Below are 11,270 nucleotides of genomic sequence, written 5' to 3'. Positions count from 1 at the left end.
ACCTGGGCCCTGCCCAGCAGGCCAGGGGTGGACTTGTCCCTCCCCCACCCCACCCCTACCCAGCAGCAGCTCTAGCCCCCCCGTGTGCGGGGAGTGTCCTGTGCCTAGGGGGTGGGGAGCAGAGATCAACTCTCAAGGGCCACGTTCCAGAATGATTCCAGTTTTGCCAGTCAAGAGGCTCCTTCCCTACTTGAGTCCACTGAAGTGAAGGGGGGGGCGTCTCTCTTCCCGGAGGCTCTCCCCACCCTGCCCACGGATGCCCCCTCTCCTCTCACAGCCCTCACAGCCCTCACCCTCTGGCTCCCGCTCAGCCTGAGCTCACCAGGGGCCATCAGGCCCGGGATGGGGGCGCCCACCCCCTCCCTGCCCGCCTCCATCTCCCTGTCTTTGCCCTGTTTCCTGCGATCTTCCTCCTTTGTTCACTGCCTTCCTCTTTCCATCTGTGCCCCTCAAGACTGGTCTTGGCCCCCCCCACCCTCTCCCGTCCCTCCATTTGCTGCTTCTGATGACCTGATAGTCAAGTCGCCCTGTCCAGAGCATGCCCATGTCCCCGGCACTGTGGCTGGCTTCCAAACTCCTCTTCCTCCTCCGGGTACCTGTCTGGTTCATTCCTATTTTATTTTACTTTTTCTTTTATATTTATTTTAATTATGTCTCACTCCTATTTTAAATTAGAGGGGACTATGCAGTTCAGAAAGGCTAAGTAACTTGCCCAAAGTCACACAGCATTAGGAGGCCGTCTGGCTCCAGAGTCCAGCTCTCCATCCTGCAGCGCCGCCTCCCGGGAAAGGCCTTGCCCACTCCTGTCCTCTCCACTCTGCACTCACGGCTCGTTCACACAGCTCCCTCTCGGCCCCATGCACTGGTCTTGCTTTCTACGAGCGGTGTTCATTCATTCTTTGGATTTCTTTTGAGCACCTCGGCTGTGCCAGGCCCCGGAGACGAAGGTGTACAGTGCATTCAAAGAGTTCACGGTCTGAGAGACAAGACTCGCCCTGCATGTCAGCTGAATCTTCCTAGGCAGCCGGGAGCCCTCCCAAGCTCGGAGGCTGCTTCCTGCTTCTCCTGCAGCCCACCCGGGGGTAGAGACCTCCTGGTCCCTCCTTAGGGAGCTGTTGCTCTGGCTGTTGCCTCCATCGTTCGTGGGGGTGGGGCAGGCTGGCCTGAGGCTGTGGGGTGTGGGATCCAGGGCTTGGGAAGGGGGTCTGGGCGCTGAGAGCTCAGGGAAGGTGCTAGAAGTTTAAGGTGGTATACGTAAACAGACTTCCTTTCTCAAACCTCCTCTGCCAGACACTTCCGGGAGCTGCCCACCCCCTTCCCCGTGTGGGATACCCAGCGCTCATGTCTAGCAGAGGGGTGGAAGGGGTGAGGGGGGTGGGCAATCCTTGACTCTCTCTCATTTTCCTGAACATCTCTCCCGGATTCCTCCCGGACTTATCTTATGCTCCCCAGGGAGGAGACTTCCAGGACACAACACTTGAAAGCCCCTCGATTTTAAAAACAGCACAAACACCCTTCTGGCCCTCCACAGCCCTGCTTCTGGTCTCCAGCCCGGGCTTCCGACTACCCGGGTCAGGGCGTCTGCTCCACTTGTAAGCCCCAGCTCCAAGGAGCCACCGCCGGCCGTGGCTGAGGCAGAGGCGAGGGGGCCCTTGGGTGGCTCTCAAGAACAGGCCTGAGCCCTGAGCTAAGCGGGGGAGGCAGAGGCGAGTGGCAGCTGGCAGGAAAAGACAGAGCCAGTGGCGCGGACGCGGCAAGAGCGAGTCTGTTTAATGACACGGTGGGTCTGGTTACAAACATCAGAAACTACAAAAGGACAGGCAGTTACACGCATGGCTGCACGAGGATGGGACAGGAGGGGACACAGGCACAGAAGCCACAGTAGCCAGACATCCTTGAGGATGGCACACGTGACCAAGGGGCACACACGGGGGACGGGGTCCCCAGCAACTCTGACCCAGATGGGTGGACAGGACCCGACTGCTAACCAGCAGCCCGGGGTCAGGGACGGAAGGCCCTGGGCCTTCGGCCCACAGAGCTCCAGGATGGGAGGGAGGCATCTGGCCGGTCATGGCTGACAGCCGCGTGGAGCCCCACTCCCGCTGGGCTCCTAGCAGCAAAGGCAGATGGGGCTGGCATTCAGGGTTTCTGTACCACGGCCCCTCCCCCAGTGCGGTCCTCCTGTCCCACACGGCCGGCCCCTCTGTCCGCCCTTGCCCATGCTGGAGCAAGTCAGGGAGCCACATCCTTTTGGCGGGGAGAGGCGGGGAAGGCCAGATCCTTTTTACCTGGAAGTGGAAAGCAGGAATGTGCAGAGCCGGTCAGAGAATGGGCTGGACTCTGCGGGCAAGCTGGGTCCACCCCTCCCCCTGCCCTGCCCACCCAGGCCCTTGGGTCCCCCGCCACCCTGGCCACAGGTGTAGATCCTGTCTGTGCTGAGGTGGGAGCCCCATCTCAGCCAGAACATTCCGTCCTCTGCCCAGAAGCATGACCAGGACCCCTCCCTGCCCCACACGCAGATGGGCACAACCAAGGCTTCCCGTGTGCCTCTGGGCCCCGTAGATACACAGTATAGATATGTATGTATATATATATATATATATATATATATTTATATAGAGATTGTATATAGAATATATCTGTATGGTTGATGAGTGTGCGTGATGCTCTAGATAGTGATGTGGGGACCTGCATGCTGGTCGGGCAGATAGAAATGGGGCTGGCTTAACTCCTGGAGAGACTCACACCTGCCCCGGACTCCTGCCAGCTGCTCAGCTAGGTCTCTGACAGAGAGTACAAAAGCTAAGAAGAGTGGGCCCAGCTCTTGAAGGAGGAAGCGTCCCCACCCCCACAGGCCCCTGAGCTGGGGTCAGCAGACAGGCCGCCAGCGCCACCTGCTGGCCGCTCCAGTGGCGACAGTGGCCACAGCAGAGGCTGCCTCTTTCTGGGAAGACGAGTCAGGGTTTCCTCCAGCTTCCTTGGCACCCAGAAATGGAGGGTCAAGGAGGGTCTTCAGAACTCGGCCTTCTGCTCAAGGTGCTGCCTGGGAGGGGGGGAGGAGAGAGGGGGTCCTATGGCCCCGAAGAGGGCAGCGTGGCCGGCGGGCTGTGGACGAGATAGAGATGGAGTTAAGAGGTTACCAGGGGCACGGAGTGGGGCCAGGGAACGTGGGGGTCAGGGGGTGACGGCAAGGCAGGGCACGATCTGCCGGGAGACCCAGCCAGCTGCAGCCAAAGCAGCCCACCAGACCCAAGTTCCGGCCCCCTTTGGCCAGGATCTCGCTGCGTGACCTCAGACAAATCAAGGGGCCCACCTGAACCCCAGATTTTTCTCTCCAACCTGTGAATAACGTCTGTTTGGCTTGACTCTGCGGGATCGGAGTTTCCTGCAGGCAACCGAGTTTGCCTTTCACAAACTGCAAAGAACCTTTCAAAAGTCAGCTCTTTTTCTACGAATTCCGAGACCCGTCTCCTCTCTGTCTGGCTTGTTTGTCTGAGTGCCCTTCTTGTCACCCACAGGCATCCTCTGCACACCAGCCTCTTTGCACTCACCACCGTGCCCCCCCACCTCCCGACTCCCCAAACCACAAGAAAAATGCACATAAAATCTTAAGCAGCACAGTTCAATAAACAGTGGCATCTGGCCCACCACTGCTTCCCTGATAAGAGAAGCTGGACGGAGGCCTTCTAGAACTCTGTTCTGAAACTCCCTCCCACCATCTGAACCCATTTGGACCTTGGCAGGAGTTTGGGTCTGTAGGCCCTGGGCCCAGGGAGACACGCCTTCTTGGGGCCCACACGCGTGCCCTCAGGAGACCGGGGTGGGGGCTAATCCCCAGGACTTCACGGCTGGGGCAGATGGGGGGAACCCAAATTCAAGGTGCCCAGGCCCGGATGGATGCAGGGTTCCAGCCAGGCCCCGCTGTAGCCCCTCCATTCACTCCTCGAGGAGCAGAAATGGGCAGACTGAGATTCTGGTGGTTTCTTAATGTTTGTGATTTGGTGAGATGTAAGTCCCAGGGGTCCAGCTGGGGCAAGACAGGGGAGGGGACAGGGCTTCGTGTCGGGAAACGCTGTCCATGTGTTTCTGATTCACTGGGACTAGTGCTGGCCAGCTCTCTCTCCTTCTCCCTCTCCAGTCCCTCTAGGCCCCTGTAAAAAAGCCCTTTTCTCTAGAAGCAGGAAGTCTTGTCTCCTGGCTGTAAACAAACTCATCTCTGGCAGCCAGAGCTGAGCCGGCCTGGGGAGAGGCGTGGGAGGGCAAGCCCCTTCCCCCCACTGACCCTCCCTGGCCCCTCTGTCTGCTTCCGCCAGCTCTCCGGGCTCTGCCAGCACCTTCTGTGGCTGGTAAAGATCTTCGGCCTGCTTGCCGTCCACCCGGGGATCTGGGGCCGGCCAGGACCCAGCTGTGCACATCTGGAGTCACTGCCTGGCTGCAGCCAGAAGTTCCCGAGGTTTCTACTCTCCTGGGGTGGTGCCGCGGTGGGGGAAGGGAGCCAGAGCAAGCTGGAGCCCGTGTGGTCAGCGGCAGGAAGGCCTGGAGGTTGGGCCTCGCAAGGTCACCCTCAAGGGACCTCCTCCAGAGCTGGGCCTGGAGGCCTTGCGAGCAGGAGGTCCCGGCAGGCTCTGTGGGCCAGCTTGGAGCCCAGGGAGGAGACGCGCCTTTTCCATGGGAAACTGCTGGGAATGTTTCTCTACAACGCGTGTCCTGAGCCGCTGGCTGACCCCTGCTTCCCATTCCCGCCTACGCGCCTCTCCCTCCTTCCTACTCCAGCTCTGCCTCCGCCCCTCCATTGAGCTCCCAGAGCCGCCTGCCCCTTGGGGGCCCAGGCAGGCCTGAGTGTTCCCAGCCACCATGTCTGGGGCCGGCCCTCCCCTCATGCTCCGAGTCAGCGGGAGTCCCTGAGGCCGGCCACCCTCCTCGAGCCCATCTCCCCGGCCCTCACCCCAGCCCCGGGAACCTGGCCTCCAGGGTCAGCTGAGAAGTAGACCCCGCTGATGGTGTGTGTGGTCGTGGTACCCACACAGGCCCCTCATGGGCCCGGGCACGTGTGTCCGTGTGCACACAACCTCGTGACTCTCCTGGCTCCGGCCCTACTGAGGCAGAGGCAAGAAGGAGCACTGGCCAGCACGAGATGAGGACCGGCCCCCTGTGACTGGTACCCAGGGAGGAAATGGCCAGACTTAGCCTGGCCGGCCTCCGGCCCGATGAGCTAGCCTTCCCGGCAGGAACCTTTTAGAACCTCCCTGTCCTGGGTGGCCTCGGCCTTGAGGGCTCTGAGTGCTCTCTTGTCCTAGAGGAGAATTTGTTCAGGGCTCACTGCCACCCATAGGAGGGGCCTGGCCCTTGCCCATCGTGCCTGCTTGTCAATGTGTCAGACCCCAGACCCAGCCTCCCGGAAATGTTCCTGCACCCCAGGAGAGACCGGAGATGAGCGGGCAGGGGGAGACACGGCAGGGAAGCCACCCGGCCCACCCTCACCCCTCCTCACGTGGTAGTGTTGGGGACCTGCTGTACCCAGCCCACTTCCTTGTAGGCAGCGGTCACGTGACTGTAGATGAGGCTGCGCAGCTTGGCCCAGGCTCTCTGCGTCTCTGCTGGGAAGTCATTGGCAAATTCCTCGGCGATCACCTCGAGAATCACCCCAGAGAGGATCTGGGAGCAAAGAGAGGAGGGAAAAGTAAACGCCTGGGTACCCTGTGTCACCCCCGAAAGCCCCAGGACCCCAGCACCCCTTCCACCCAGAGTCTGGCCAAGGGGATCATTGATGACATCACAGCCGGGCGACTTGGGGGACCAGGCACCACGGAGACCCCATCCTGCTCCCCTCCCCGTCACCACCACGCTGCGGGAGGAGGCTGGGCCGTCTGGTGGTCACCGCTGTTGTCCCAGGGGCTCCCCAAGCGGAGCGGGGTGGGTGGTGGACTGGCCACGCCCACCCAGACACGTACCTTGAAGTACACGGGCTCCACCTTGTGCTTGAGGGCGTGGGCTTTGCCCACAAGGGCGAGCACAGACGATACCTTCTCGGGGTCGTGTAGGTTTTCCACCACAGTGTTGAGGGCCCCCATGACCCGGCAGGCGTGTTTCCGCAGCTGGGGGCTCCGCTCCATCTCCAGGGGCTCGGTCATGTGCTTGAACTGGCTGAAGTATTGCTTGGCCGACGGGAAGTTCACAAAGAACCTGGCGGGGAGGGGTTGCTGAAGCGGGGGCCGCCGCGGCCCCACCCCGAGATGGCCAGGATGATGGGGGTGCGGGGTAGGAGGGGCAGGCCCCCTTAACTGTTTCCACCACCGCCCCTCCTGTCCCTCAGACGCAGACCCTCTCTCTGGCCCAGCTGGCTTACAGGCAGCCGCCCCCCCACCGCCGGGTCCTGCCCATTTCCGTCTTCCAGGCTTGCACACTATCAGCTGTGTCTCCCAGGCCTCTGCCTTTCTTGCTCTGGCCTCATTTCCAAATCCTACACACCCTTCAAGGCCTGCTGTAGTCCCAGCAGAGAGGGTAAGAGCTCTAGTTCTGGAATCTCAGGCCAGTGTCACCTTGGGCAAGGGACTTGACTTCTCTGAGGCTCCGTGTCCTCCTCTAAGCAATGGGCATCGTTGTCCCCAGCTTGCTGTGGGGATGAACTGAGGCACGGAGGGTGGGGTCCTCCGCACAGTGTGAACACGGGGTGCTCAATAAATGCCAGACTTCATCACAGTCAGGTTAGAGCCTCTCTGCAAACAAAGTAAAGCCCGAGTGACCTAGCTCAGGTCACCCAGCACACACGAGGGAAGACATGCAACTCAGTCGTCCGGCCAGCTCTCTGCTTCCTCCTCACGCCGCGCTCCTCTCCTTAGCCCGTTGGGCACGTATTGACTGGCTGACTTAATCAGAACTACAGACTGGTCTTACCCTCCTATTACTTCACATCTCCACATCTTGCTTCTCCAAGAAGCCTGTGCCCATTCCGGGGCAGACTCCAGGTCTTTTTAGCTCTTCTTCCCCTCTCCAGCTTACCTGAAATTGTCTAATTTCCCTCCAGCTATTACTCTCACTAGGTTACTCTCATGTTCAAAAACATTCAGTGGCTCCCCATTGCCTACCGGCCAAGGTAAAAATCCTTAACCTGGGATTCCAGGCTTCCTACAAACTGTCCCAACTCAGCCACCTTCTTCCAGCCCAGTCCATTCACTGCTGGTAAAACACCCTTTGGGCCGGCCAGCCTTTCTTAATGCACCGTGTGAGGGATGTCTTCCTCACTCTTTCTCAGGTTGAACTTGCCTCCTAGGAGATGGCTTTCCCCTTAAGGCCAGGAGGGGTTCCCCTGCCACCTTTTACCGATGCTTCCCTTTCTGCCTGTTGGACTGGGTCCTACCACCCAAGGGCAGGGTGTGGCTCTCACACATCCTCTGACCCAGTATCTCCGCCCAGGGCCCTGTGCTCTGCAGGATGACGTTCAGGAGGCTGACCTTTGCATTCCCTCTCCCAGACAGAGCTGGCTGTTGGGGGAGGTACCCGCGGAGAGACTGGGTCAGAACTCCAGGACGTGTCCGGAATGTCTCGGGACAACCTGTTTTGTCAGGTGGTGTCACAGCTCCGAAGTGTCCCCCTTTGTGATCAGAGAAAGCTGATAATGTACCAAATCAGCCCTTTGGCCAGAGAGCCGGGACAGCTGTAGAAAGAGCATCTGGCCGGGGCCAACCCTCCCGGCGACACAGCTGCAGCTGGCAGGGAGAGGGAGTGACCGAGACATGGTCCATGTGGAGACCAAGGGCGACCTTGGGCAAACCACTTCACATCCCCTGTCTGCTCAAGTGTGAGAGGAGTTCCTCCCGCTCGATAGTTCACAGATACGATGGTGAGGACAAATGAGGCAATGAGTCTGAAAATACATTGGATTTTTCTGGAGAGGCACTGTATGAAGGACAAATGTGAAAAACCCAATCTGGACTTAGATGAGTATCTTGGGCTCTGGGCATTTCACATTGCCATAAAAATAATGATCGCTGTTCGCCCGGTGTGTCGCCGCGTGCAAAACATCTCCACCGGCTCCTTCATTTAACTGCCACGACCAAGCAGGCATTGTCTCTGCTCTACTGATGAGGAGACTTACTGAGCACTTACTAGATTGTCTCATTAATCCTGCAAGAGCCTCCTGAGGCTGGCACTGTTTTTATCCCCAAGTTCTGTTTTAGGAATTGATAGCCAAGGTTGCCCAGCGAAGCGGGGTCAGGAAGAAGAGACTCTACTTGCCCCATCCTGCCTCGGGACGCAGAGATGGGGGGCCAGGGACCCAGGGAGTCTCCTGCCCCAACACCCCGGGGCCAGGTGATGGTCCTGAGGAGTGACAGTCCCAGGGAGCCCCACGGCTATGCCCTGTGCTCTGCTCCTTCATGCTGGGCCTCTGTCCCTGGCCCCTCCACAGACACTCTCGACCCTCCCGGTCCAGGCCTGTGCTGCCTGCCGGGGAGAAGCCTCAGCAGCCAGCCTTGGGGGGTTTCTCCACTCCCAGAGGCATCTGGGCTTCCAGCAGAGCCTGAAATAGGCTCGTCTGAGTGTGAGGGGGGAAGGCAGCAGAGTTACAACCCAGAGGAGAGAGGCTTCCCGGAGCAGGGGTGTTCCCTCTCGGTTGGAGTGCAGGTGTGGGGTCTGGTTCAGACTGGAAGACGGCTTCTCCACTACCACCGGCTGCCTGGCTCCTGGGGTAGAGCTGGGGTGGGGGGTGCAGCTGGTCTTAGCCCAGTGGGAGGGAGGACCCAAAGAGCAATGGGCCAGGGAACTAGTGTTTCAGGCTCTCAGGGGCCTGTGCTTGTGGGCCAGGACTGAGGAGGGCAGGATCTGGAGAGGGGCCTTTGGGACACCCGAGAAGCTTATCCATCTTTTCCTTTCCCCCTTTTTAACTTTTAACAAAGCCTGCACACCCCGCCCCCGCAACAACCTGGCAGCTTGGGGGGCGGGGGGCGGGGGGCAAGAAGAGACCCAGGAGGGGTAGGCTGGTGGGGCTTGGATCTGGCAGGGAGCAGCTGAGCCAGCGAGGGGCTCCCATCCGTCAACACAGAGGTGGGTCAGGTGGAGTGTGGCCTGGGCTGACCGGCAAGCAAGAGCTAATCACTGTCTCAGGCCTTCTCGGGTTAACCATGGCCCTCTCACTGAGCACCGAGCACATGGGGAAAGGGCCCCTGCCACCCGCCCAACCCCAGCCTCCCTGAGAGTCAGAAATAGGGAACTGCAGGGGCACAGAGAAAGATCTTGTCAAGATGTCAGACCCCAGAAACAGCCCTGGCCGTCTTCCATTCCTTCCTCTGCACCCCTCACTCCTGGGGAGGCTGGACGGGCCCCAGGAGCCGGATCTTGGACATGTCCCCTCCCCGTCCTCCCTGGCAAATGGTAGCATGTCGGTGTTGGGACAGCAGATCTCCAAGGCCTGAAGGATGCCACCTCCTTTCCTCTTGGTGACCCATGTGTGTGCACCGGGGGTACATCCTGAGGCTTGGTGGTCTCGCGTGTGCCGACACACGCGGCTGAGAGCCGCCCTCCGGGGCTGTGGGCCAGCGCATCTGGGAATCCACGACCGTGAGCTTGTGTGGGTGGTCCCACTTACAGGTCTGTGTCTCAGAATGTCTGATGGCTTCAGGATCTGAAACTCTCTCTTAACCTCCCCACCATTGCCCCCACCCACCCACCCATGTTTCTGGGTCTCGGGGCTGCCCAGGAATCCTACTCCAACTCAAGAGTACTTCTTGCTCTTTTTCCTCCAAAATCTGTTTCCAAGTTGGAATCGGGGAATATGGATCTGGAGCTGGGCTGGTCCTCGGTTTGGGGGGAGGCAGAAGGGAGAGAGAATCAGGGAGACAGAGAAGCCAGAGCCAGGGGCCAGGACCGGGAGACAGGCATGCATTTCACCTCTCCCTTCCACAAGCAAGGGCTCGCCCCATCTCCAAAGAATAAGGCTGCTGTGTCCGCAATCTGGCTGCTTCCCTCTGCGGCTGACAGCGGGTTGAGGGTGAGTGTGTGAGTCTGGGGCCCCAGGGACCCACATGTGTGGGAAGAGAGCGTCATTATGTGCTGTAGTCCGTTACTAGCTTGTGGGGGTTGGGGACATTAACTCTAGAGCAAAGGTATGTGTCCACCAGCATGTGGTGTGCAAATAAGTTACTTTGGAGGGTTGTGGTACCTGAGGTAACTGAGGAACCTGAGCCTAAGACACATGGCCTTTCCTCTTTAAGGGGTGATTCCAGGGTGGAGCCCTGACTCCTGCCCCTTCTCCCTTTCCCTCCTCAGCTCAGCAGGCGGTTGTACCCTAGGGACTGTCGCTTCTCCACTCACCTGTGCCTCACCTGGGAGCTCCCTGCCCGCCCACTCCCCAGGGGCAGGAAGGGGCCAGCTGGGAGAGCCGGTGCTTAATGGCCTGCTCCTTCTGACCTCTATTCTCTGGCCCTTTGCTCGGTCCTTCCGAGAGGCTTTGAACACAGAAAGGGTCTGAGCTGGATGGGGTCTGCTCCTCTTTCTCCCCCTTCTTGGTGGAGCCTCAGTTTTCCCGCCTCTAAAATGGGGAGTCCCCAGTTGAAGCACACAAATTGAAATGTGTGCGGGCGCAGCTGGGCTGGGTGTTTGGGGTCGCTGGTGAGGAAGGCATGCCTGGCCGAGCCAGGAGTTCTGAGGCTGGGGAGAGGAGGGGGACCAGGGTGTCCTCCTTCTGCGTCTGGCTCTTTAGTTCCTAGCCCCCCCACCGGCCCAGACCCAGAACCGGTTGCTCAGCCAGAGCTTCGCCCATCCCAAGGCGCCCCACACTGCCTGCACCGGGGCAGGCCCGGCCCCAATTTCAGCTGGAGAGGTGGCGCCGGAGCTCGGACCCCGGCCGAACCCGCCCCTGCCCGGAGCCGCTGCCGCCCTCCCGCCCCCGGCTCGGCCGGGCCGGAGTGACACCTACCTCACCAGGATGGCCACCCCCACGTCCTCGCAGTTGGCATAGAGCCGGGCCCACGTAGCCTGCACCGCCTTCCTCTCCGCCTCGGACAGCTCCTCGCTCCGCTCCCTGCGCTCAATCTCCATCTCGCCCGGCACTTTCTCCATGAGCAGCTCCAAGCCCAGCCCGGCTTCGCTCGGAGGCAGCGGGGCGCGGGGCGCCGGGCGCGGGGAGCCGGGGCCGGCTGCGTGCGCGGCGGGCGGGCGGGCTGGCGAGCGAGGGGTAGAGCGCGCCGGAGGGAGGGAGCGTGTCTGTCTCTGCGCGCCGGGTTTGTGTGTGTGTGTGTGTGTGTGTGTGTGTGTGAGTGTGTGTGCAGGGTATA

At 60.3% G+C, this 11,270-nt stretch overlaps 1 protein-coding gene across 1 annotated transcript; it reads right to left on the bottom strand.

Moving 5' to 3' along the window:
- Positions 1 to 1,749: 1,749 nt before the first annotated feature.
- Positions 1,750 to 11,255, bottom strand: CYGB (cytoglobin). Its single transcript, XM_004748841.3, has 4 exons — positions 10,913 to 11,255; positions 5,952 to 6,183; positions 5,492 to 5,655; positions 1,750 to 3,105 (listed from the first exon to the last, which is right to left on the bottom strand). Exons 1-4 carry the CDS (start codon positions 11,053 to 11,055, stop codon positions 3,072 to 3,074), a joined length of 573 nt encoding a protein of 190 aa, XP_004748898.1. The 5' UTR covers positions 11,056 to 11,255; the 3' UTR covers positions 1,750 to 3,071.
- Positions 11,256 to 11,270: the final 15 nt, after the last annotated feature.

This window comes from Mustela putorius, unplaced genomic scaffold (genome assembly GCF_011764305.1).
Source record: "Mustela putorius furo isolate JIRA1106 unplaced genomic scaffold, ASM1176430v1.1 tig00000873_pilon_pilon_pilon, whole genome shotgun sequence".
Classification (NCBI taxonomy): domain Eukaryota; kingdom Metazoa; phylum Chordata; class Mammalia; order Carnivora; family Mustelidae; genus Mustela; species Mustela putorius.
The sequence above is the reverse complement of the archived record's forward strand: the minus strand, read 5'-3'. Positions and strand labels throughout refer to the sequence as shown.